Genomic DNA, 25,110 nt, shown 5'->3' on the forward strand with positions numbered 1-25,110 from the left:
GTGTCTGACTTTGCAGGCCCATGGACTGTAGCCTGCCAGGCTCCACTGTCCATGGAATTTGAGATCCCAAGGACTCCCTCATCATAAATGAGAAGTCTGTACCACTTAACCAGAATCTCTTCATCTCCCTCACTCTCTAAGCCCTAGTAATATCCATTCTACTCTCTTGAGTTAGATATTTTTAGATTCCATGTTTAAGTGAGATAAGACTGTATTTGTTTTTTTTCTATCTGATTTATTTCACCTAATATAATACCCTCAAGTTTCATCCAGGTTGTTGCAAATCACAGGCTTTCCTTCTTTCTCAGAATAATACCCCTTTGTCTATATGTATGTATATATGTGTGTATGTATATATGTACACACACACACACACACACTGAATCTTCTTTATGTGTTTCTCCCTGACCAGCACTTAGGTTGTCTCCTTATCTTGGCTATTGTGAGTAATGCTGCAATGAATTTGGATGTACAGACATCTCTTTGAGAAATTCTGATTTTGTTTCCTTTGGAAAAATACCCAGAAGTGGGAGTGCTAGACCCTCGGGCAGCTCTATTTTAATTCTGAGGAATCCCCATACAGGCTCCATAGTGGCTGTATTGTGTGTATGTTGGAGGCTGCAGGGCAGGATGCTTAAGGGTAAAATTACAAAGATGTTAGTGCTAGAGACACTGTCTAAGTTATGAAGCTAGGAGTGGGTGGCTGAGGCAGGGTAGAAGATGAAAATCATTGGAGTGGATATTAAGTAACTGAGGGCTCAGGAATGGGAAGAACCATCTAAGAAGATACTGAAATCACCCAGAACTAGGACAGGAATAACAGTGAGTTAGGTGTTAAAATATGTAAGGAATGAGGCAGAGTGACCCAGGGGTCTGTGGATGACTGAACCCAAAAGATGTACTGAATCAGAGAAAGATAATGATCTGCAAGGTGCCAGAATGGCACCCGCCTTGACACTCAATCCAGTGTTTCTTGGTAACTCTAAATTTATAGTCACCTATAATTAAAATATATATCTATACATTATTTAGAAATTACACATATTTTATAATTTTATATATGCAGCTTTATGTCTATTTCATCTCTCGTTTATTTTATTGAACAAGTATGTACATAGTGGTTACTCTGTGCTAGATATAGAACTACACACCTTATAACTCATTTAACTATAGAAGAATGTTAAAATTCTTATAAAGTAAGTAGTAATATAATCATGCTGTAAAGACTGGGAAACTGAAGTGTAGAGATAAAGAGACTTTTCCAGGCTCACAGAGGTAGCTTATGGTGGGGGCAAGATCTAAACCCAGGCAACCTGGTCCAGAGCCTCTTCCCTTACACATTGTTTGCCTCTCCATCCACAAGGAAGTCTTCCCCATCCATAAGAGTTCTTATTTCATCTAACTTAGCAAAAACTCAGATGGAGGGTAGGTCTGACAAATTCTTTCATTGTCAGATAGGAGTTACACAGATGTTATCTTTATTTCTCTGCATATAGTTTATATGCTCAGTTTAAACACCCCACTTGGATTCCAGATGCATTTTGACTGTATACGCCTCCAAAATAAACATGACTTAAGTAGAAGCATTGATCATTCTACCAAGCTGGTCAATTATGTTTCTCCCTCAGCACACAGATTTTCCTTCTTTCATAGAAGGTGTGGTGTCCAACAGTGTTGCTCAAAACAGACAACTCTGACTATGCTTTGATCCCTCCCTCCCTGTCACCCTGAACTTTCCACAAGCCTTATCTTTCATCAAGTACTTTCATCAAGTACTGCCATTTCTAACGGGGTCGAATAAAACATAAAATCAAGAAAGGAAGGTGTTGTTAGTAGTAAGAGTAATGATTGTAGAAGTGAGTGTGAAAGCCCCAATCAAAAATGCAACAAGGAAGAACTTGCCTAACTGGTTAGAAGAAACGAGAAAAATAAATGATCACATTGAGTGGGATAAGCTTGCTGGAGGTGGCCAGAAGTACAGTCTCTACAAAGTTTGACTGACACAAGCACTCTGGTTCAGGTTGCCTAGAATAACACACCCCCTTCCTCATGCTACTTACTGGATAATGGGAAAATGTACATAAAAACAATAAACAGTAATGAATCACAGCAACAACAATTCAAATCACATCTGTCTCAGTGGAAGAACTTGGAAAATTATTGGAAGAGGTTTGGACAGTCAACCAAGCACAGAATCACAAGAGGATTATACATTTCGAATTTCTTTGTGTCTCTCAATCTCCACTAATATTCCCCCTGTTATTTGCCAGTATTATTTCCTACCTGAAAACTGTAATTCCTACATGCTTCAACTCGTGCCCTTTCAGTCTTTTCATATAAGAGGAATATATAGCAAATATTTACATGATGCCACTCCTATACCTAAACGTCTAATAGCTCCCCATTGTACTTGGTATGAATAGTAAATCCTCACTGTGCTTTATAAGAAAATTAATGACTCTTCTTTCCCATCCGTTTTCGCATAAAGATTTTTTTTTTGCTATTGTTTCCTCCCTTGCTCTAAATAAATTGGTGCTGCTCTTTCTATTCATCCATTAAAAACATTCAACAAACAAATCCTTTTCATACTGGCCTTCCAGGAAAACATCAATGATATAATCTATTCTCTAAGTAATATTATTTTTTTTCCTTAACATCCCTTCTAGAACCGACTTAATCCAGAAGAAGAATGCAAGCTAGCTGACCCCGGGCTATCTCATCCGTGAGTTAATAGAACAGTTGAGCATTTGTCAGTGATGGTATTAGCTGGGTGACTTGCCTTGACTTTTCCTCAGCTCAATTTCTTTCTTTTTCAAATTTAGTTTTTGCCTTTTGGCATGATTTCTTTTCAACTTTGAAAGGTTACTTAGAAATAACGAAAGACTGACTGGCTCTAATACACATAAAATGAAACCTCTCATTAACTTCAAAAAAGGTATTGGTGTATTAAAAAGTAATCATTGCTTTAGGTCAAAATTTCACTTTTGAACCAGAAGTATTTGATGTATGCTACTTGCATGTAATATTTACTCTTCTGCAATTTAATCTTGAAATTGGAAATAAATATCTATAAAACACTCTTCCATATAAAAACGAGGAATTCAGATATGAATGTACATTTATCTCATATTTTTTTCTACTATGCTATTCTCAACTATTTCCCAATCTTAATCCATCTATTGAAAGAGACGTTTGAAGAAGCCAAACTCATCAATCTTAAAATCAAAAGAGAAACATATTTATATTTGTACATATGCATGTATTACTCATTCATTTTATTTCTGTATCAAGTATAGAATTGTAAACTGTCTTTGTTGATCTAATTACATGTATTAAGTTATGCAGTCTTTTGGAGAAAAGATTCAAGAAAAATAATGCCTAAGAAAAGCACTTTATTATTCAGAATGATAGCTGTATTCAATAAGATCATTTTAGGACTTCCAATAAGATGAATACACACCATTTAAATATATACTATGAAAATAATTTATATGCTAGACAAAGGCTAGTTTTACTTAACCATACTTTAAAGCATCAACACAGAGACTGAACTTTTTAAAAGGTCCATGGTGAAGGGAGACATTAAGAAATCATAATTAAAATGGAGCAAGCCAACGTAAAAGAGATGGGACATACCTGTCGACATGTGTAATCCCACTGAGTGTTCAGGTCTCTGAGCTCTGTCTCCAGTCTAGAAGCAAACTCTGGTTCTGCTTCAGTTTTTATTTTCTGTCCACCTTCATTAACACTGTTTAGACTGGGCTGGATTGTCTGAATATCACTGACTAAAAGCTAAGGAAACAACTCAATTTAAGTTAGCTGAAAAAATTACCACAACAATTAGAAATGCAACATAGCTACAAAGAAACATATAATTAGGAATCATGATACTACACATGAATTTTTCCCTTTAAAATCTGAAATATATACTGCAAAAAATGTTCCTTTTTTATGGTTTCAATGAAATGGGGAATTATATATCTATAGTCTACTTAGATTAGCTACAAAAGCAAATAAACTGAATACTTCATGTTTGAAAATAGTGCAACAATGATGAGCTTTATAAATTACTGTTTTTGAAGGAGGTTTGATTTCCAACATAGTATGCTGCAGCAGTTTATAGCAAGATGCTGTGAAGGTTATTGATAAAATGGATTTGCTTTTAAAGCTCTTATTCACAAAGAAAGTTCTTGAAAGAGCTAGATTTTTCTCCTCCCACTGCATGACAATGGCATAATAAATATTATTTCAAAATACATGTCTTATATTACACTACAGTGTGACATACATGGAAAGAGCAACATAGTTTTACTGACAATCTGTAATAAGATATAACAAGTAGCTCAAAAAAATCATTTACCTTTAGCTTAAACTGCATGCTATATCATAATAATATTGTAAAGTGAGTGTTGAATAAAAGACAATATTTTGTCTATTTCTCTCTTATTTAGCCCAATCTCTCAACCTTTGTTGTGCAGTGCTGTTCTTTGCATTGTAGATATTAAGATATGCCCCTGGCCTCTATCCACTAGAAGCCAACAGCATCTACCCCACCTCAAGTGGAGACAAATGAAAATGTCTCCAGACATTGCTAAATGTCCCCTAGAGGGACAAAATCGCCCCTGGTTCAGAACCATTGATACATTAAATAATAGTTTCCATATCAATGTCTTCATATAAAGAAGTGTCACATAAAAATCTTACCCTGCACTGCTTGAGCTGTTTTTTAAGAATTTCTGAATCTCCAAGAGCAGGCCATTCCTCTTTCAAGAAAACATCAACTTCAGCCATCCACTTCTTCAAAGTTTTTATGTGATTCTGGAATCAGAGACCCATTTTAACACATTATTGGGGTGCTGATTTCCCTCGACACAATTCATCATGGTGATATGTTTGAACACAAGCCCGTGAACAATTCCCATGGTTGAAGAATATCTCTAAGTAGCTCTTCAGGAAAAGAATATTTCCACTAAGACTGCATTTTTATGGTCTGCTCTATAAGCACTGGTGTATGAAGTCTGCTATTGTTAAAAATAAAAAATTACTACCAAATGTGGTTTTATGATGTTACTCTTGAGAACATTAAATCATATCCCCCTCTAGAGAAATTTTAAGTTACAAAACAACTCATGATAATACTAACAATGTGCCCTTACAGTACATAAAACAAACTATGAACAATAAACTCAATGTAATGGTGTCTTTATAGCCTCCCTAAACCTGAACTTCCACAAATTGTTTTCTACAGTTGACAGTTTAAATAGCCCCTCCAGTGGAGAACTTTCAGACCAAGATGTTGTCATCTTTAAAGAAAGAAAACTTGTGCTTTTAATTTCTGATTTGCTCGACCAAGTTGATGTAATGATCAAATGGAATATGTCATTTTTATTCATTTGTAAATAGCCAAGTACATCCCATTATTTTTTTTTTTTTACATAATGCCATTTTTCTTGCTCCTTTTAGGGGTACATTTCAAGTGTGGCGTTTGCCAAACTTCTTTATCTGTCTACAATTCAACTATGCTATCCAGATGTGCTATTTTGTCCTTTCTTAATTAGATTTCTGTTGAAAATGTGTGTTTCTCAGAAATTTCCCTCTTTAATACGACAAATAATAATGACTTTAAAAGCATCTGACTAAATCTAAAGACTTCAACATTATTATCTGGCTGACATTTCCTGAATCTAGCTTTGCTCTTTGGCCCACACGGCCACTCTCCTAGTTCAGATCTTCCCACTGCCTCTTTGACTACTTCATTAGCTCTTTCTGGCATCTACTTCAGTCTCACCCTACTCTAACCATTCTCTCCAGTGGTACCAGTATTCATCTCACCTCCTTCTTCTTCTCAAAGTGATGTATAAAAAATATATTATTTTATCTCCCTCCTCTTAAAGTACCAATAATAGTTCCACATTGTCATTATGTTAATCCCATCATAGGTAGATTATAATTCATATTCCAAAGCATGGCATCGAACTCATTCTTGATCTGCTCTCAGTCTACTTCGCCAATCACCTCTTTTATTAATCTCCAGACACATCTTTTATCTCTCCAATATTGAACAACTTTCAGTTAATTGAACACGCTGCTTCATTTTGTCAGGAACTCTTTCTCCATCTTTTATTAGGTGCCTAAATTCTACGTATTCCAGGTGCAGTCAGATAACTCATATCCCAAGAACAAATCATAACTCCTTTTCCCAGTCTTTTCTTCTCTTTCTACTGTCATGCTCACTGCACTGTTTTATTACTTACCCTGACAGGTTAAACAAAGACCCTTCGAGATTTCAGGCACCCATCCCTGGAAGCTGTCAATATGGTGCCTTACATGGCAAAAAGGAATTTGCAGATGTGATTAAGTTAAGGATATCAAGATAAGGAGATGATCCTGGGTTATCCAAATGGGCACAATATGATCAAAGATCCTTATTAAGATAGAGGCAGGAGTATAAGAGAGAAATTTGGAGGTGCTACACTCCTGGCTTTAAAGATGAAGATGGAAACATGAACCAAGATTGTAGTTTCCCAAAACTAAAAGTTCAGTTCAGTTCAGTTCAGTTGCTCAGTTGTGTCCGACTCCTTGTGACCCCATGAATCGCAGCATGCCAGGCCTCCCTGTTCATCACCAACTCATGGACTTTACTCAAACTCATGTCCATCGAGTCAGTGATGCCATCCAACCATCTCATCCTCTGTTGTCCCCTTCTTCTCCTGCTCCCAATCCCTCCCAGCATCAGGGTCTTTTCCAATGGGTCAACTCTTCGCATGAGGTGGCCAAAGCATTGGAGTTTCAGGTTCAGCATCAGTCCTTCCAGTGAACACCCAGGACTGATCCCCTTTAGGATGGACTGGTTGGGTCTCCTTGCAGTCCAAGGGACTCTCAAGAGTCTTCTCCAACACCATAGTTCAAAAGCATCAATTCTTTGGCGCTTAGTTTTCTTCACAGTCCAACTCTCACATCCATACATGACCACTGGAAAAACCATAACCTTGACAAGATGGACCTTTGTTGGCAAAGTAATGTCTCTGCTTTTTAATATGCTGTCTAGGTTGGTCATAACTTTCCTTCCAAGGAGTAAGCATCTTTTAATTTCATGGCTGCAATCAGTATCTGCATTGATTTTGGAGCCCCCAAAAATAAAGGTTGACACTTTTTCCACTGTTTCCCCATCTCTTTCCCATGAAGGCAATAAATTTCCTCCTAAAGCCTCCAGAAAGGACACAGCCTTGTCCATACCTTGATTTTAGCCCACTGAGCCTAACATTGAACTTTTGATACCCAGAACCACAATATATGTATGCTGTTTCAAGCCATTAAATTTACAGCAACTTATTACAGCAGCAATAGGAAATGGATACATTCACCTTTCTCCTTCACCAGACATGGGCTCCTTGATGGCAAGGACCACATAACTGTACCCTCTTTTGCCACTAGCTCAGGCAAAATTATGTTTTTATATGTGTGTGTATGTGTATGCATGTACGCATATGTTCATACATCGAGAAACATTACTGTAGATGTTGTGTTTTTAAAAATAATTAAAACTGCTAGGTCTTTTGGTTTGTGAATGGTAAGCAAAAACTGCTAAGGAGCTGGACTGGGGATTAAATCCAGAAGTGTGCTATTCTGATGCTTTTCCATCATGCCATGATGCTTTCAAGCTTTTTTCCAGCATTCACAGTTTTTGCAATAATTTACCACATAAGAGAGATATCACCTGCATCACCAGATGTTTTAAACTTTAGACAACAGTGCAGTTGTTGGTTTACTAATGTTTGGGTAATTAGGTGGCACTATTCAAACAAATTAAGTCAGTAGAAGTTGGTTTGTGTAAGGTGATGGGATCAAAGTTATATATAAAATTGCAAGTGAAATATGCTGATGAAATTATGTGACCATATTACATGGCAGATAACTTTTTATTTGGTGGTGGTGGTTAGTCACTAAGTCATTTCTGAATCTTGTGACACCATGGACTGTAGCCCCCCAGGCTCCTCTGTCCATGAGATTTTCCAAGTAAAATACTGGAGTGGGTTGCCATTTCCTTCTCCAGGGTATCTTGCTGACCCAGGGATCGAAGCCACGTCTCCTGGGTGGAGGCAGATTCTTTAGCACTGCATAAACAGGGAAGCTCCTTCACCCATTATATATATGTAAACCAACAGATTCAACGGGTTAGATCTGATAGACAGAGCCTGAAGAACTATAGACAGAAGTCTGTAACATTAGACAGGAGTGATCAAAACCATCCCAAAGAAAAAGAAATGTAAAAAGGCAAAATGCTTGTCTGAAGAAGGCTTACAAATAGCTGAGAAAAGAAGAGAAGTGAAAGTCAAAGGAGAAAGGAAAGATATACCCATCTGAATGTAGAGCTCCAAAGAATAGCAAGGAGAGATAAGAATGCCTTCCTAAGTAAACAATGCAAAGAAATAAAGGAAAATAATAGAATGGGAAAGACTAGAGATTTCTTCAAGAAAATTAGAGATACCAAGGGAACATTTCATGCAAAGATGGGCTCAAAAAGGACAGAAATGGTATGGACCTAACAGAAGCAGAAGATATTAAGAAGAGGTGACAAGAATATACAGAAGAACTATACAACAGAGATCTTTATTACCCAGATAACCACGATGGTGTGATCACTCACCTAGAGCCAGAATTCCTGGAATGTGAAATCAAGTGGGCTTTAGGAAGCATCACTATGAACAAAACTAGTGGGGATGATGGAATTCCAGCTGAGCTATTTCAAATCCTAAAAGATGATGCTGTCAAAGTGCTATACTCAATATGCTAGCAAACTTGGAAAACTCAGCTCTGGCCACAGGACTGGAAAAGGTCAGTTTTCATTCCAATCCCAAAGAAGGACAATGCCAAAGAATGTTCAAACTACCACACAATTGCACTCATCTAACAAGCTAGCAAAGTAATGCTTAAAATTCTCCAAGCTAAGCTTCAGTGCTGCATGAACCGAGAACTTCCAGATGTTCAAGCTGGATTTAGAAAAGGCAGAGGAACCAGAGATCAAATTGCCAACATCCACTGGATCATAGAAAAAGCAAGAGAGTTCCAGGAAAAAAATCTACTTCTGCTTTTTTGACTATGCCAAAGCCTTTGACTGTGTGGATCATGACAAACTTTGGAAAATTCTTCAAGACATGGGAACCAGAACACATTACCCAACTCCTGAGAAATCTATATGCAGGTCAAGAAGCAACAGTTAGAACCAGATCTGCAAAAATGACTGGTTCCAAATTGGGAAAGGTGTACATCCAGGCTTTATATTGTCACCCTGCTTATTTAACTTATGTGCAGAGTACATGTGAAATGCCAGGCTGGATGAAGCACAAGCTGGAATTGAGTTTGCCAGGAGAAATACCGATAACCTCAGATTTGTTGACAACACCACCCTTATGGTAGAAAGCAAAGAGGAACTAAAGATGAAGGTGAAAGAGGAGAGTGGAAAAACTGGTTAAAACTCAAAACTCAAAAACTAAGATCATGCCATCCGGTCCCATCACTTCATGGCAATAGATGGAGAAACAATGGAAACAGTGACAGACTTTATTTTCTTGGGCTCCAAAATCACTGCAGATGGTGACTGCAGCCATGAAATTACAAGATGCTTAGCCCTTGGAAAGAAAGTTATGAGAAAACTAGACAGTGTATTAAAAAGCAGAGACATTACTTTGCCAACAAAGATCCATCTAGTCAAAGCTATGGTTTTTCCAGTAGTCATATGTGGGTGTGAGAGTTGGACCATAAGGAAGGCTGAGCGCCGAAGAATTGCTGCTTTTGAATTATCGTGTTGGAGAAGACTCTTGAGAGTCCCTTGGACTGCAAGGAGATCCAATCAGTCCATCCTAAAGGAAATCAGTTCTGAATACTCATTGGAAGCACTGATGCTGAAACTGAATCTCCAATATTTAGGTCACCTGATACGAAGAACTGACTCATTGCAAAAGACCCTGATACTGGGAAAGATTGAGGGCGGGAGGAGAAGGGGACAACAGAGAACGAGAGGATTGGATGGCATCACCGACTCAGTGGACATGAATTTGAGCAAGCTCTGGGAGACAGTGAAGCACAGGGAAGCCTGGCGTGCTGCAGTCCATGGGGTCGCAAACAGTTGGACACGACTGAACAACAAATACACACACACACACACACACACATCAACTCGGCAAATTCTTTACCACTGAGCCAACAAGGAAGTCACCCAGCTCTAGATAATGTGTCACAATTAAAGCCAACATATGTAAGTTAGCCTGTGTGTATATATATGTATGTGTGTGTGTATATATATATATATATATATATATATATATATATTTATATATATTTTACAACCAAAATAACAATGCAGCCATTTTTCTGGAAAAAAAATTTTCCTGCACTGCAAGCAGTCTCCTGCATCATCCATGGGATTTTCTAAGCAAGAATACCAGAGTGGGTTGCTGTTTCCTTCTCCAGGCTTTGAGACACCAGGGAAGCCTTATTCATAAGCTAAATAATTATTTAGAGGATAACAAGACTAAAAAGAAGATGGGTTTTGAAATTTATTGAGCTGAAAAGTTTTTTAATTCCCATTGTTATTGGTGGGAAAAAAGCTAATTCTAAAGAAAATCAAAGAAACAGAACTCTTAATGCTTTCTTAAAATCAATAGGCAAACTACTACTGTCCTTCGAGACAAATTTGTATCTTTTGGCCTTATCACTGACTTTAAGGGACTATGTCTTTTAATTATATAACTCATCATTAGGAGAAAAACAAATAAAAATCAATATAAAAAGTAAAATCTTGAATTACCTGAAGTTTTCGGAGTTTGGCCATTTGCTCCTCTAGCTTTTGGCAACGTTCAACCAGCTGGGCAGAGAGTTTTTTCCATCGACCCTCAATGTCTTCAAATTCCGACTGATATCTCTGGCTTATATGAGAGGGTGCTTTCCTTGACATCTCTTTCACAGTGGTGCTGAGATAGTTTAGACCATTTTGGTGCTCTTGCAGAGAAGTTTGTAAAGCCTCAAAATTAAAAAGAAAGTGCCTTTATACTAAATGAAGAATATTAATGAGTTTAATTGTTCAATTTCATTGATGAGTTTCATATAAATCAAGTGTACTTAAAATGAAAGCTATGTGGCTCAAACATTTAAAATAATAAGTGATGTAACATCGGATGTGAAATAATTAGCAACTTAAAATCTATTTTCAATCATAAGAGTAATTTACACATTATTTAGTAATATTGTATTTAAAAATTTATGCCTATTCTTATCAACAAAGTGGAATATATACAAAACTGTATCTTATTGAAACAAAGAGCTTTAGCTCATCTAATTTTATTACATTTTATTTGTATATCAATAATTATATTTATGATTCAATTAATGGAGTTTAACTTAATTATAAGTAAACTTAACTATAAGTCTTCAGCAAGATAATTTCTCATCTTCATAGATAAAAATGTAACTAAATAAGATTGATATATGTGATAACACAATTCTGAATAAGTTAAATCATATAGATAGTTTACTCATGCCAGTTAATGGAAGTTTCTTATTCTTCAAAAGGCATTGTTCTGTTTTGTAGTATCACAGTGAAATTTTCAGATCATTTTGGGGGGAATTTACAAACTTCATTTCACATTTGTACGGTATAATCTATTCCACCCCTTATAATAGGATGCATAAGTTTAGAATTGCTCTATTCAGTATTTATTTAAATGTTACTTTCTGGTTATAAATGAATAAAGGTTTAAGATTTTAAAATGGGCAAAAATACCCATTATATACAACTGTTTTTAGATAAATTTCCAGGTTTTTGTTTTACTGAATATCTGATCATATGTTATACACACATACACATAATTATGTAAAACACATAATCTTATGGGTGCATAATGTTTATTTTGTGATATGTAAGTTATTTTAAATTTATTTTTATTTATTAAACTGTTACCCTTGATTATTTACACAATACATAGTATGCACATACATTTTGAGCTAAGCAATTTATTGTGAGCCTTTTCCCAAGTTATTAAGTAATTTTCAAAAACATAGACTTTAATTGCTCCTGTAGTTCTTTTAACCATTTTTCATTATTACTTGAATAAATTAATGTTAACCTTTCTACTCTCTTAAATTATGTTTATGATCTATTTATCTATATCTCTATGTATTTAGATCTGGAAAGTTTTCCTTGGCAAAATTTTCATTCAATTGACATTCCCATCAGTAAGTGAGAATGTAGTTCATTGCTGCCACAACTGCACATACTATGTGCTAAATCACTTCAGTCGTGTCTGACTCTTTGTGACCCCAGGAACTGTAGCCCGCCAGGCTCCTCTGTCCATGGGATTCTCCAGGCAAGAATACTGAAGTTGACATACTTTCCTCCAGGGGATCTTCCCAACCCAGGGATGGAACCCACATCTCTTATGTCTTCTGCATTGGCAGGTGGATTTTTTACCACTAGTGGCACCTGGGAAGCCCCTGTACTTACTATAGCTTTCGGTTTTCTTTCTTATGTCTTTTTGTTCTTCCAACTTAGTATGTAAAAGATAGTATCTCATTTTGCCAATTTGTTCTACATCCTTACAATTTTTTTTTTAATTATAGTTGATTTAAAATATTAGTTTCAGGTGTTCAAAACATTAACCCGTGTTAGTAGATGATACTTCATTTAAAGTTATAGAATACAGGCTCTATTCCCTGTGCTGCCCAAGATATCCTTGTATCTTATTCTACACATGATAGTGCGTACCTCTTAATTCCTTACTCCCATTTTGCCCCTCTCTCCTCTGGCAACCATTGGTATATTCGCTATATCTGACTCTGTTTTCTTGTATTCATTTATGTATTAATTTATTTTTGCAATTTCATATGCAAAAATGATATCCCATTTTGTAAATTTGTACATCCTTTTCAATTTGAGTTACAATTTTCCATAGGAATAATAGTCATTATTTCTTTTTTGGTGACTACCTCATTAATGACTTATTCAGACAGATGTTTTCCTTCTTTTGTTTTTCTTTAAGATTGGCTCTGGTACTTTTACAATGTTGTGATCGCTTCCACTGATTTTTGAGCTTCCCCATCATATATTTGTAGAGTTTTATTAAAATTTTCTACAAAATTTATGCCTGTTAAAGTGTTTTTGAATTTTTAATCTATGTAGTAGTTTGTTTTGGTGTAACATTTGACACAAGGTTCTGACTTCATTGTTTTCAGTAAGTTAATAACTTATTTTCCCAATAATAGTTACAAATAATTTTCCCTTCATCACTGCTTTATGAATGGAAATATACTCTTCCATTTATCTGTGTACCATTTCCTATATACTTAACCCACTCCCCTAACTGCTATACCTGTGTACTGCTATGTTTTTTTACATTTATAGTTCTATTAAGTCACATAACTCTCAAAGTAAGTTTTAAAATTATTCCAGGTGTTGCAAATAACACAAAAAGGAAAAATGATTAAACAGTTATAGTTTGTTTTGTATTATAGTAGAGGAACTAGTTTAATTAGGATGATGTATACTGGGAAATGTTTAAAGATTTCTGTGAAGAAATACTTCTAAAATTAAAATTTTTTTAGTAAATAATATTCAATTCCCAAAACAGAACTCCTGATACAACAAAGTTAAAGTTTTAACTTGTTTTCTTAATTCAGAAAACGTGGACATATTATCTCAGCTCTTAAAATATAATACACAAATGTGTTTCAATGCCTTACAAAATAAAATGTGATTAGATATACACCACAGGTTTTTCAGAATTAGTAGGAAGGCATCCTAAAATCGTATATGAATTACATCTTTCATTTCCAATATTAGCATTTTATTTCCTAATATAAAACTGTTAAAATACAGTTAATAGAACCCCAAAAACTAATTACAATATTACATCAAATGAGTTTAAATTAAAACTAATTTTAAAACTACATTAATTTTACCACTTGCTGGTTGGAAATATGAGCTATAAATCAGCAAGCAAAGGGGAGGAAATAATACCAGAGCTTTTATAATAACCAAAATCTGTGTTTCTGAAAATACACACTGAGCAAGAAAGAATATATTTCATGAGTACATCATATCATTGTCTCCAAATACGGAATCTTTATCTTAAGGAGAGAGGTACAAATACATTAAATATTATGCTTTTACAACTTTCATTTTTTCAGCTGGCCAACTGTCATACTTGCCACGATTATTTTAATTCTAGTATTGTATTAAGGTTATAACAATGTGACTGCTTGATAGATGAGCAAGACTTGAGAGATGTATCAAGATTTTTAAACAGTCACATACCTGTAACTCCTCAAGTCTCTGCTCCATGATCTCGTATTCCGTGACAGTAACCTGAGGTATAGAGAGTTTGGTTTCTGACTGTTGGATCCACGTGAGGATGGTACTCATGGTCTCCTGATACCGCACGGTGGGTAAAGTGTCCAAAACTTTATTGAAAGGGAAAAACACAGAGAAACATTTAACCATTTAAAATTTTGTCATTTGTCTTTCTACGTTGCCAGAAAACTCAATCATACTATTTACAAATATTAACAAAATGTGAAAATCTGAAAATACAGAGTAGAATACGATTATGACAGAAACTATGCATATATGACGTTTAATCTTGCAAGATCTGCATGGTTAAATTAATGCTTTTTAAGGTGAGGAAATGGAGCAACAGAGTAACTTGTGCAAAAATGGAGCAACAGAGATGCTGAGTAATTTGCCCAAGGTAACACAGATAATCCAAGTAGAGTTCATGTATATTTGACTTTGAAGGCTACCCTCTTTCTGTATTATTTGCTTTGGGGGAAAACAGTACCATTATCAACAGTAGGTGATATTTTAAATTATATAATTTCATATCTTATCTTACTAAAGAAACAATTTTTGTGTGCTCAATGTGTGTCAGAAACCTTAATAATGATCACACATATTATGATTCTTAATTCTTACAATAAACCTCTGAGACATGCATTTTTATTCCATTTACATTTGAGGAAACCAAGGTTATAAAAGAAGGCCAACTGATTTGCTCACAAACATCTAGTAAGTGTCATAGTCAGGATTTTCAGCCAAGATTATTTAATTTGAAAGTCAAACCCACCAACAAACAATGCATTTTCTCTAACATATGTATATATATATATGTATACACACATACATTCATTCCAATTATACCTAAAATAAGGGAATAAAAGTATATATGGGAAAGTACAATGTGTGCATTGTATATCATTATATATGCTTAAAATCTAAAATGCATATATGTTTATATATATCATTTATTACTATATATTATTTTCTATTTTATACACACACCCATACAGATTATGTGACTAGTAGCTATACTGACCATGTTCAAGGTGGAGAATTTTGTTAGAAAACTGGAAATGATAAAAATGATTTTAAGTGGTTTAAGGAGGATAAAAAAGAAATTACACTAAACATGCAATAAGTGAAAAGTAACAAAACAGTGGATGGATTTCAAAGCAGATTAGACAAAGCTAAACAGAGAATTAGTAAATCTGAAGATAGGCCAGAAATAAATTATATATACATATATATGCATATATATATGTATATATATATATATATATATCAAATGAAGCATGGAGGGACAAAAGAACAGAAAATAAAGATGACAGAATAAAAGATATAGAAAAAACAGCAAAGTGACATAAATGTATCCCAGAATCACAGAGAGAGATGTGGTACAGGAGCCATATTTGAAGAGATAATGGCTGAGAATTTTCCTAAATAGATAAAGCCACAGCGCAAAATACTATCTCAAATCACTAGAGCAAATGGCATTATTTAAACCATATTATTTTTAACATAGCATATGGATTTCATTTCTATATACCAGTTCCTTCTAAACTAAAGGAAAAGAACTTGGGAAAGTATTTTGTATGCTAATCAGTGGGGTTTTCAAATGGAAACTACATTTTTAGAGTGTGTTAGAGAGGGATACTGAGAATTGTACTCAAGGGACTTATATCTATTTGTCAGTTCATGCCCAGATTTATTTTTAGAGGCCTTTGTCAATCTGAGCACTTTTGATTTCATATGGAAGGATGGCAAAAGGTCTCTGTGATACTTTAGACCTCCCTGCTTTCTTTCATACAAATAATGTGTTTCTGTCTCTACTGATGAGATACATTTGAATGCTTGGTAATTATTAATAAAAACAAAGATGACTCTCAGGAATAGTACTGAAGTAAAGGAGTACTTAGTTATGATGAAGCAAAGAGTTAGCAGGAGATGGGTCTATGGGTAGAGACACGGAGAAGGTATGTTGAATCCAACAGTGCTACTTCCCCTTGGCACAGTGATTGGGAAACAACATTTATTAGAAGCATGCCACGGGTGATATGCATCAGTTCCATTTTATCCAGATGATTAATATATGTCAGGAGAGAACGATAAGTATATAAAGTATTGATGAAGATAATAGGATTACTTTTATTTGAAAAAGATCAACAGGTTCTTTTATGAACATCGAACAGAACTGCTTTTCCATTTTGTTTGTACAGAAACAGGCTGTGTAGCATGACAAGTAGCAAGTCTGATTCTGCACTTCAGTGAGCCTGTGCCTTGGAATTGGTTCTCCATTCACTAGCTTTGGCAAATTACTTAAGATTGGAGCATCTTAGACCTCATTTATAAAATCAGGGATGGAGATACTCTGGGGAGAATTAATGGAAGTCATTTATTATGCCTTCATTCAGCCAATATTTATTCAGTGCTCTGAGCACCAGGGAAGCAAGAAGTAAAAAATTTGAAAGCAAAGTCTTGGCTCTCATGATGCTCAAAATCTAATTGGTGAGTCAGGAAATTAACAAACAAATCAAGAGACTGTAATGACTAATAGAAATAAATGGGGAAATTAGTAGAAATAAGTGGGGAAGATCCTCCTGGAAAATGCAATAAAAAGGAATTTAAGATAGAGAATTAGATAGGAAAATCTTGGGGTAAATGAGGGTTTACACAAGGGTTGGTGGGTAATCAACAGATGAGCAATGGAAGGCCCTATCATCTTCAAGGTCAGAGAGGCAAAGGGAGGAAACCAATAACTGGAAACACCCGGCAGGGGCTGAATTCACAGGGGCTTTCTCTTTGGGGCTGCAGAGTCCTTGAGGTATGCTGTTTCCAGAAAGGGCTAGAAATGGAGGATTCATTCTCAGTGATGGAGATGCACCCTGAAACAATGAGAAGGGAAGAGAATATCATAGATTCTCTCCTCTTCTCACCTTCAGTAACCTCCAAGTGTCTTCCACGGACTGAATCAAGCAGGTAGCCAATTTAAACGAAGAATCCTAGGAAGTGTAATTTTCATGGGAAGAGCAGGGAATGACACTGAGGAAGACAGACAGACAAAAGATCTCCCTGGAGATGATGGTGAGGGTGGGCGTGGAGGGAGGGAAAGGAATTTGACAGGAGCAATCAAGTACATCAGTGGTTTTAGCAATATTCCATTTCTTAAGTAGTTTAGTATGCACTGCGGATTTCTATCTTTTCATTATTTGAAAAAAGCCTATATGTTACAGAAACTCTTTGAATATAATACAAATATAGAATAAAATTAAAAAGGATAGAAAGTGACTGCTGCTGCTACTGCTAGGTCGCTTCAGTCGTGTCCGACTCTGTGCGACCCCACAGATGGCAGCCCACCAGGCTCCCCGTCCCTGTGATTCTCCAGACAAGAACACTGGAGTGGGAAGTGACTAGATAGTAAATTAAAAATCCTCTCTTTTGAAGTATCATTTGACAACAGACTTAAAAGCACTAAAAGAGGGAGCCTTATGAATATAGAGAGGAAAGGTTTCCAGGTAATATCAAGTCTCTGGAGGAGGAAATGGCAAACCACTCCAGTATTCTTGCCTGGAGAATCCCATGGACAGAGGAGCCTGGCGGGCTACAATCCATAGAGTCGCAAAGAGTCGGACATGACTGAAGTGACTTAGCACAATTACAAGTCTAAGAGCCCAAAAATGGGAGAATACAGAAAATGTAGTAAGAACACAGTGAGCAAGGTAGAGTCGGGGTATTAGGGCAGGGGAGTCACTGGGAACCATGACCACAGAAGGCCTCTGTGGACCTTAATAAGATGCCACATTTTATTCTAGATTTGTCTCTGTATTTGCTTATTACTGCATCCATTGCTGGGTACATAGTATATTTGCTATTACAGTAGCTAGAAGGGAGATGCAAGATAATAGGAAAGTGAAAGGGACACACTCAGGGCTAAACAGAAAACTCTGAGTTTAACACAAAGTTTCATCTATGTTAATAATACTGAAGAGAGACACTCATGTTCTTTCATTTGTGGGGAGGACTAGTTTCCTCTGAACTAATTTTATATTTGAGAGAGCCAGATACATAGCCAAAGCAAAGATATTGCTCTAAAATAATTTACACACACACACAAAATGCCCACACATGAACACATACTATCCAAGCATATGAATATTCTAACACACACGCACACAGTGAATTTGAAAGCTTTTTCCCACTTGATCCTGCAAAGAGAGTTATGATCAGATGAAAAATCAAATCATAATAGATGGAGAATAAGGGAAATGATATCAAAAAAGATCTAATTGTTTTGTTTAGGTTTATTTAAATAGCATTGTTTTAGCACTGGATAATACTAAAATCCCATAGATGGAGAAGCCTGGTAGGTTACAGTCCATGTGGTTGCAAAGAGTCAGACACAACTGAGCGACTTCACTAATATTTAGTGGTCATTTAAAGTATATATATGAGGCATACTTTATTATATTACATAGCATATTAACTATGTATTTGGAAAAGTGTTTATACTGAGGATAACCTTGGTATTAGTAGTATCCTGGGGAAAGACTATAAATGTAATTGTACTTACATTAAATAAGGAAATAAAGATTTTCAGATTTGTCAGCTTATTACCAAGGTGATAAGGTAGCATAGCACAATACAAGAAAAAATGGTTACTTATTTTATAATACTACAGATTGTCCAAACCTCAGTCAGCATCCACCTACATGTAATAGATCAAAGGAGGGCGGAAAGGAGATAGATCAATTGATAAATAGATAGATAAACAGACAAAATGCCATAAAGTGAAAAAATCCATTATTTTTCAGCACAGAGAAGCACACACAAAAAATCTCTCAAATCCAGAAGAAGATGAACACTGAAACGTTCTAAATTATTAAATTATACATTTGATCAATCTTTCTTCTATTAACTAACAGAATTCTAGCTAGATGTTAGGAAATAACCACAACTTGGTGTTTCTATTTTTTCTTTCTGTTAATTTAAACAAAATGCCAATAAAGCATGCATTATCTTGCATTATTCAATGAATAACTGAATAATGGTTCTCTTCAAAACCCTGATCAAATATTTAGTCCAGACCATCATTGCATGTGGGCTCTATATACTATGCTGCATGGATGGAAAATCTTATTCTGTATTCTGATTGGGGATATTTGGACACTTCTTTTCCTCACTATCTACATCCTGAGAAAACGTCCTGGCTGTTTCACAGATGCGATGCTTTGAGGAGAGCTAGAACTGAAAGGAGACCTAGCAAATCCATAGTTTCTGAACTGCCTACCTCACTACCGCTGTATAGGTTCATCAACCAGGAAATCCTTACATCTGAAGAGCTGTGGGACTAGTTACCCAATGGGCTCCAAGCTCACCTTTTAGTCCCTTCACTTCTAAGGGAGCCCCTAATTTATCTTCCCTTTTATCGCTTCCTTCTGATCTTTCAGTTTAATGAGAAGGGAAATATTTCAGTTTCTGAACTGTTGATCTTTTTCTGTACAACTGCTTCTGATCAGTATTCCTATGCAAGACGTCAAGTCCTCCCACTGGGAGCTAAAGTAAACTCCCACTCTATTCTGAGAGAAGGCAGGGCAAGTCGAGGAAAGATCAAATGCCTTTGTTAGTATCTCAGAGGCTTATTTAGCTCAAGCAAAAACCCACACAAGGAAAGAGCCTTCCTAGTCTCTCCATGTGTACTTTTGCTTTCTTTCAATCTATCTTTGTTGCTCAGTGGCTAAAAACACAAAACTGATGTATGATTTTACATCACAGCATAAAATCCATTAGCATGGTTTCAGTTTTCTCCTGTTAATGTCTGGAACCCTCTCCATGGCTCTTACGAGGCCCTTCTAGACTGTTCACCTCTCTAGGCTCACTTTGCATAACTCTCTCCTCTCTGTGTTCCGTGGACACAGGACTTCTGTCATTCTTAGCTAGCCAGCACCTACTACCCTTAGTCTCACTAATTCCTTCTCATCTTTCAGCTTCTGTGTCCACCAGGTCATTCTCAAGGAAATCTTCTCAGACCTTCCCAGCCTGGATAAGGCTTCTTTATTTAGTTTCAGAGATCTGGCCTTAGACTTTTCCATCCAAACATGCATGTGAGATGTATAAAAATAACCATCTGATTTTGTGATTAATGGGTGCATCTTTCCCAAGATTACAAGCGTTATGAGACCAAGGAACACATGGGTTTAGTTTAGTGACCAGTATCTTGCCATGCAAGGACTCAGTATTCGTTGAATGAATGACTGCAGGTTAAAGAGTATAGCCTTGAGCATAAAAACAGAAAGCTTTGCCAGCAACATAGAAAGAAACCTGTGTTTGGTGAAGCATAGAATTTGAACATGAGAAGAAAGAATTTACCTGGAGAATTCAGACTATTAAGTCTTTCTAATTCCTATGGAGCCTTCTAAATTTTGAATAGCTCAAATGGACTTTCTTATTTCTCTCTCTTATCCTTTCCCACTGCAATGGTTTCTAGATTACTAAGGTAGATTTTCTTTCATTCCAATGATTTTTTTTCCTGGTACAATTCATTTCTAAATTTAAAATTTATTAGTCTGGCTAAAAATGAACAAACAGCAAAGAAAACATATAGTGCACCTCATATTGTAAAGACAGAGAAAGAGAGGATGAGAAAATGCACACACATGTATTTTTGTTTTCTCCTGGAATTCTTTTGAAAAGGGAAAATATCATGATCTAAATTCTACCATTTTGAAATTGGATAAAACGACAATTTTTATCACAGTCTAACCAGGAATGTTAGATTTCTACAGAAATATGAGCACCACTGCATGAAAAAAAAAAAGTCTCTCTCTTTCTGGCTCACTGGTAGAGAATCCACCTGCCAATCCAGGAGATGCAGGTTCAATCCCTGAGTTGGGATGATTCCCGGGAGAAATAAATGGCAATCCACTCCAGTATTCCTGCCTGGGAAATCCCATGGACAGAGGAACCTGGCAAGCTATAGTCCATGGGGTCACAAAGTCAGACATGACTTAGAGACTAAACAACAACAACAACTCTCTCTCATACACATGAGAAATATCTGTGTATATTTAATATTTATTGTATTACATATGATTTATTAATTTATTATTTCAAGTATTTACTGATTGTCAATTATCTTTTGGCCTCTATGATACCTTTGAGGGATGCAATAATGAGGACAAGAGAGTTCTTAAATTCATTAATTTCATATTTTACTCATGGATCCAGATACTATTCTAACAAGTGAAAATCAAAGTCGCTCAGTCATGTCCAACTCTTTGCAACCCCCTGGACTATACAATCCATGGAATTCTCCAGGCCAGAATACTGAAGTGGGTAGCCATTCCCTTCTCCAGGGGATCTTCCTGACCCAGGAATCAAACCCAGGTCTCCCACATTGCAGGCAAATTCTTTACCACCTGAGCCACCATGGAAGCTTCATATTTTACTCATGGAGCCAGATACTATTCTAATATAGTTTTGATCATATTGTAATTAATTTTAGAAAGGAGAAATATAGAGTATTACAACAGTGAATAAGAGGAACATCATATATAGACTGAGAGCTTATAGGGATTAACTTTTGAGTAAAGATATGAATGAATAAGAATTAGCTATGCTAGGGCTCCTGGGAGGATTATATACACAAGATCTGAGGTAGGAAAGCCTATGCTGTCTTCAGTACATGAGACAGCAATATGGAGTAAGAAGAATATAAGCATGAATGAGGCTGTGACTTGAGGCAGGCAATGTCCATATTATGCAGGGCCATTGAGGCACCTTTAAAGTAAGAGCAAATGGAATTCATTGAACATATTACACACACAAAGTGAGATGGCTACATTTTCCTTCAGAAAGATAATTCTGGTTGAAATGTAGAATACAGGTTTCTCAGTATCAAGAATGAACATAGGGGAGATAATTTAGTGGTCTAGGCAAAAAACCATAGTAGTTTGGAGTTATGTGATGATAATAAATATGAAGTTTGGATGTGAGAGCTATTTAGGAGATAAAAAGCACAGACATGGAAATTGGAGAGGGAGTGGGTGGAGAACAGGGAATATCAAAGATGATTCTGAGTCTCCTGATTGTGCACCTGCACAAGTATTGGTTTTTTCTGTGAAGTGAGAGGGACCAAGAAGGAAGTGGCTGTTGATTGCATAGCTGCCCACCAAGAGCTTATCTTTCTGGAACTTACTGGGATGTCTAGATAAAAAAGGTTAAGGAAGTAGTGGGACATACGAATCTAGGACTTAGAGGCTAGGTCTGCAGATATAATGGATGACTCTTAATTTATAAGATAAAATCAAACACATATATTTTATTCATGTTTGCCTCCTAGATGTAAAAATGAATCAATTAGCCAATGTGATTTACCTTGTAGTAGCTGAATAGTGATTATAAACCACATGGTTTATTTTAACAGTGATTATAAAAAACATAGTTGATCTCATTTAAACTAGACATAATGGAGAATACTAGTGAAGGATTACTGTTTCTGATTAAAGTGAAAGAAAACAGTCTTGTGCAGAAGCTAGTTGCACCTGAGGGCAAACATAGTATGAGCTGCTCTACCTACCAGTCAATGAGATGCGTGTGGATGCTGCCCTTGTGATTCCAATACAGAAGCAGAACTAGCCCTACACCATCTAGAGAAATCCCAATCTTTCTTTTATGGATAGAAATAGAGCTTAAAACTCAACTGATACTTCTTGCTCTTTACTGAAAGCAATAAGACAATAAACATATCCAATTTAATAACCAACCATTCTAAAATTTCATAAGAGTTCTATTGGCATCATTTGGTCCAGCCCAGGCCCATGAAAAACTGACTGGGTACTTAACATTTAGCCATACATTACTTATAAATCATGCATCTTAAAGATTCTTATGACAATTTCCACAATTCTATTTGCTAAAGTGCCATTTAAAAATACAGATGTTTTTATGACCTTCTTAATGTTTTATGACTAAGGAAATATATCCTACAAAATTAAAGTTAATCCAAGTGATGGTAGTTTTGGAAGCATGTGTTGTGGATTATTGAAAAGTAAACATTAAGGGATACCATGTTGTATACCCTACTATCCTGAAAGGTTAAAAAAAAGTCACATTGATCCCCAGTCCATCAGTATAGTCATGTGAAGGATAGTGATGACCAAGTACGATCAAATTGACATCTAAAAATGTCTTTTGTATTTTTTTCTTTAAAAATTCCTCTGCTTTATCCAATTGACTTAAAAGGGTGAGGGACTTTAGAGAATAGAAAGGAGAGGTGAGCAAATGAGAGCCCAGATAAGGCAAGATTATTTCATTATTAACTAAAAAAAAAGAGAGCCTGTGTGGAACTAAATGCTGTATTTTCTGATACACACACGTCTCTGTCAAGGGGTAAAGAACTCTAACTGAAAAGCAAGGTAAACAGATCTACTTTGAAAATTTAGATTTGTTTTCACATTGTAGAACAGAGTAATCACAATAATGCCGAGATCTCAGAACAGTAGGTTATATATGGAACTTTTCTGATAAAGAATCACAACTATATCTCCCACCAAAAAATGTTAAAACAAAACTACTCAGAGAAAAGAAAGGCACTTAAATGTTACAGAAATGATGGAAAGGAGAGAAAGAATATGGAACTGTGCTGTCCAATAGGGTAGCCACTAGATACAAATGTGCTTAGTCTGAATAGAGATGTTCTACAAGTGCAAAGAAACACCAGAATCTGAAACTTCAGCACAACAATAACGTAGAAATATCCCTATAATTTAAAATTTCTGTTTCCATGGTAAAAGGATAATATTTGGATGCATCTGTTCAAAGAAAATGTGCAATTAATTCTTTTTTAATATGACTACTAGGAAATTTTAAATTACATATATGTCTTATATTTCTATTAGGCGGTACTTACATAGAAGATGGGGAAAGTAATCCATTTGGAGAGAGAAAGAGAATATTTATTAGCAGTCTGGAGAGTGACATCATTTAAAAACATTGACATTTCTGCTGTGAATATGAAATTGACTGCAATTTAAACTTTCCATCACTTATAAGTAGCAATTACTGATGACTTGTATGAGTTCTGTGTGTATGTGTAGAAGCTAACTGGACCAACAGCACTTCCTACTTCTTTGACATAGCTACTTTAGAAAAACTTTCAAGTTGAAGTTCTATTTCTTTTTATTCCATATCAAATATACTCCAATTTCTTCCCCATCCCTCATAACTAAAAGAATGACAGAGAAACAATGTAACCAAAAAAGACCTTCTTGTGCAATTCCAAACCTTATTAAATGACATAAACCATGACATAATACCAGCATTTCTTTACAATGTGGACACTGGCAGAAGATGTCGAGAAAGAAAAGGGGACTCACAGTATGACTAACAGACTATTGATATGAACCGTCCTTGGGAGGGAGGTGGGAGGGGGGTTCAGGATGGGGAGCACATGTATACCCACGGCTGATTCATGTCAATGTATGGCAAAAACATGTACAATATTGTAAAGTAATTAGCCTCCAATTAAAATTAATAAATTAATTTTAAAAGAGACTTAGCAAAACAACACATTACACACATGGAAACTTGAATTTCCAAAACCAAAATATAAGTTATTTACTTAGTTTGACATCCAAGGTCTTTTGTGATTGGAACCCAGTGAACTTTCAGCCTGAAGTCCCATCATCATAAATACCCTATTCATCAACCAAAACCTGTCACTCTTCGTACTTATGTACTTGACTATGTACGTTATACTATGTACTTGACTTATGGCAAGTCTTTGT

General features: G+C 35.8%; 1 protein-coding gene across 2 annotated transcripts in view; it reads right to left on the bottom strand.

Moving 5' to 3' along the window:
- The window catches only part of DMD (dystrophin), a 2,163,935-nt gene that overhangs the window by 1,371,182 nt on the left and 767,643 nt on the right, over positions 1–25,110 (bottom strand). For both annotated transcript variants that reach the window (XM_065915496.1, XM_065915495.1), the window contains 4 exons: positions 14,309–14,454; positions 10,808–11,020; positions 4,705–4,818; positions 3,637–3,792 (listed from right to left, as the gene is read on the bottom strand). In XM_065915496.1, coding sequence (XP_065771568.1) covers positions 3,637–3,792; positions 4,705–4,818; positions 10,808–11,020; positions 14,309–14,454 — 629 coding nt within the window. The remainder of the gene's footprint in view (positions 1–3,636; positions 3,793–4,704; positions 4,819–10,807; positions 11,021–14,308; positions 14,455–25,110) is intronic.

This window comes from Muntiacus reevesi, chromosome X, assembly GCF_963930625.1.
Source record: "Muntiacus reevesi chromosome X, mMunRee1.1, whole genome shotgun sequence".
NCBI classification, from domain to species: Eukaryota; Metazoa; Chordata; class Mammalia; order Artiodactyla; family Cervidae; genus Muntiacus; species Muntiacus reevesi.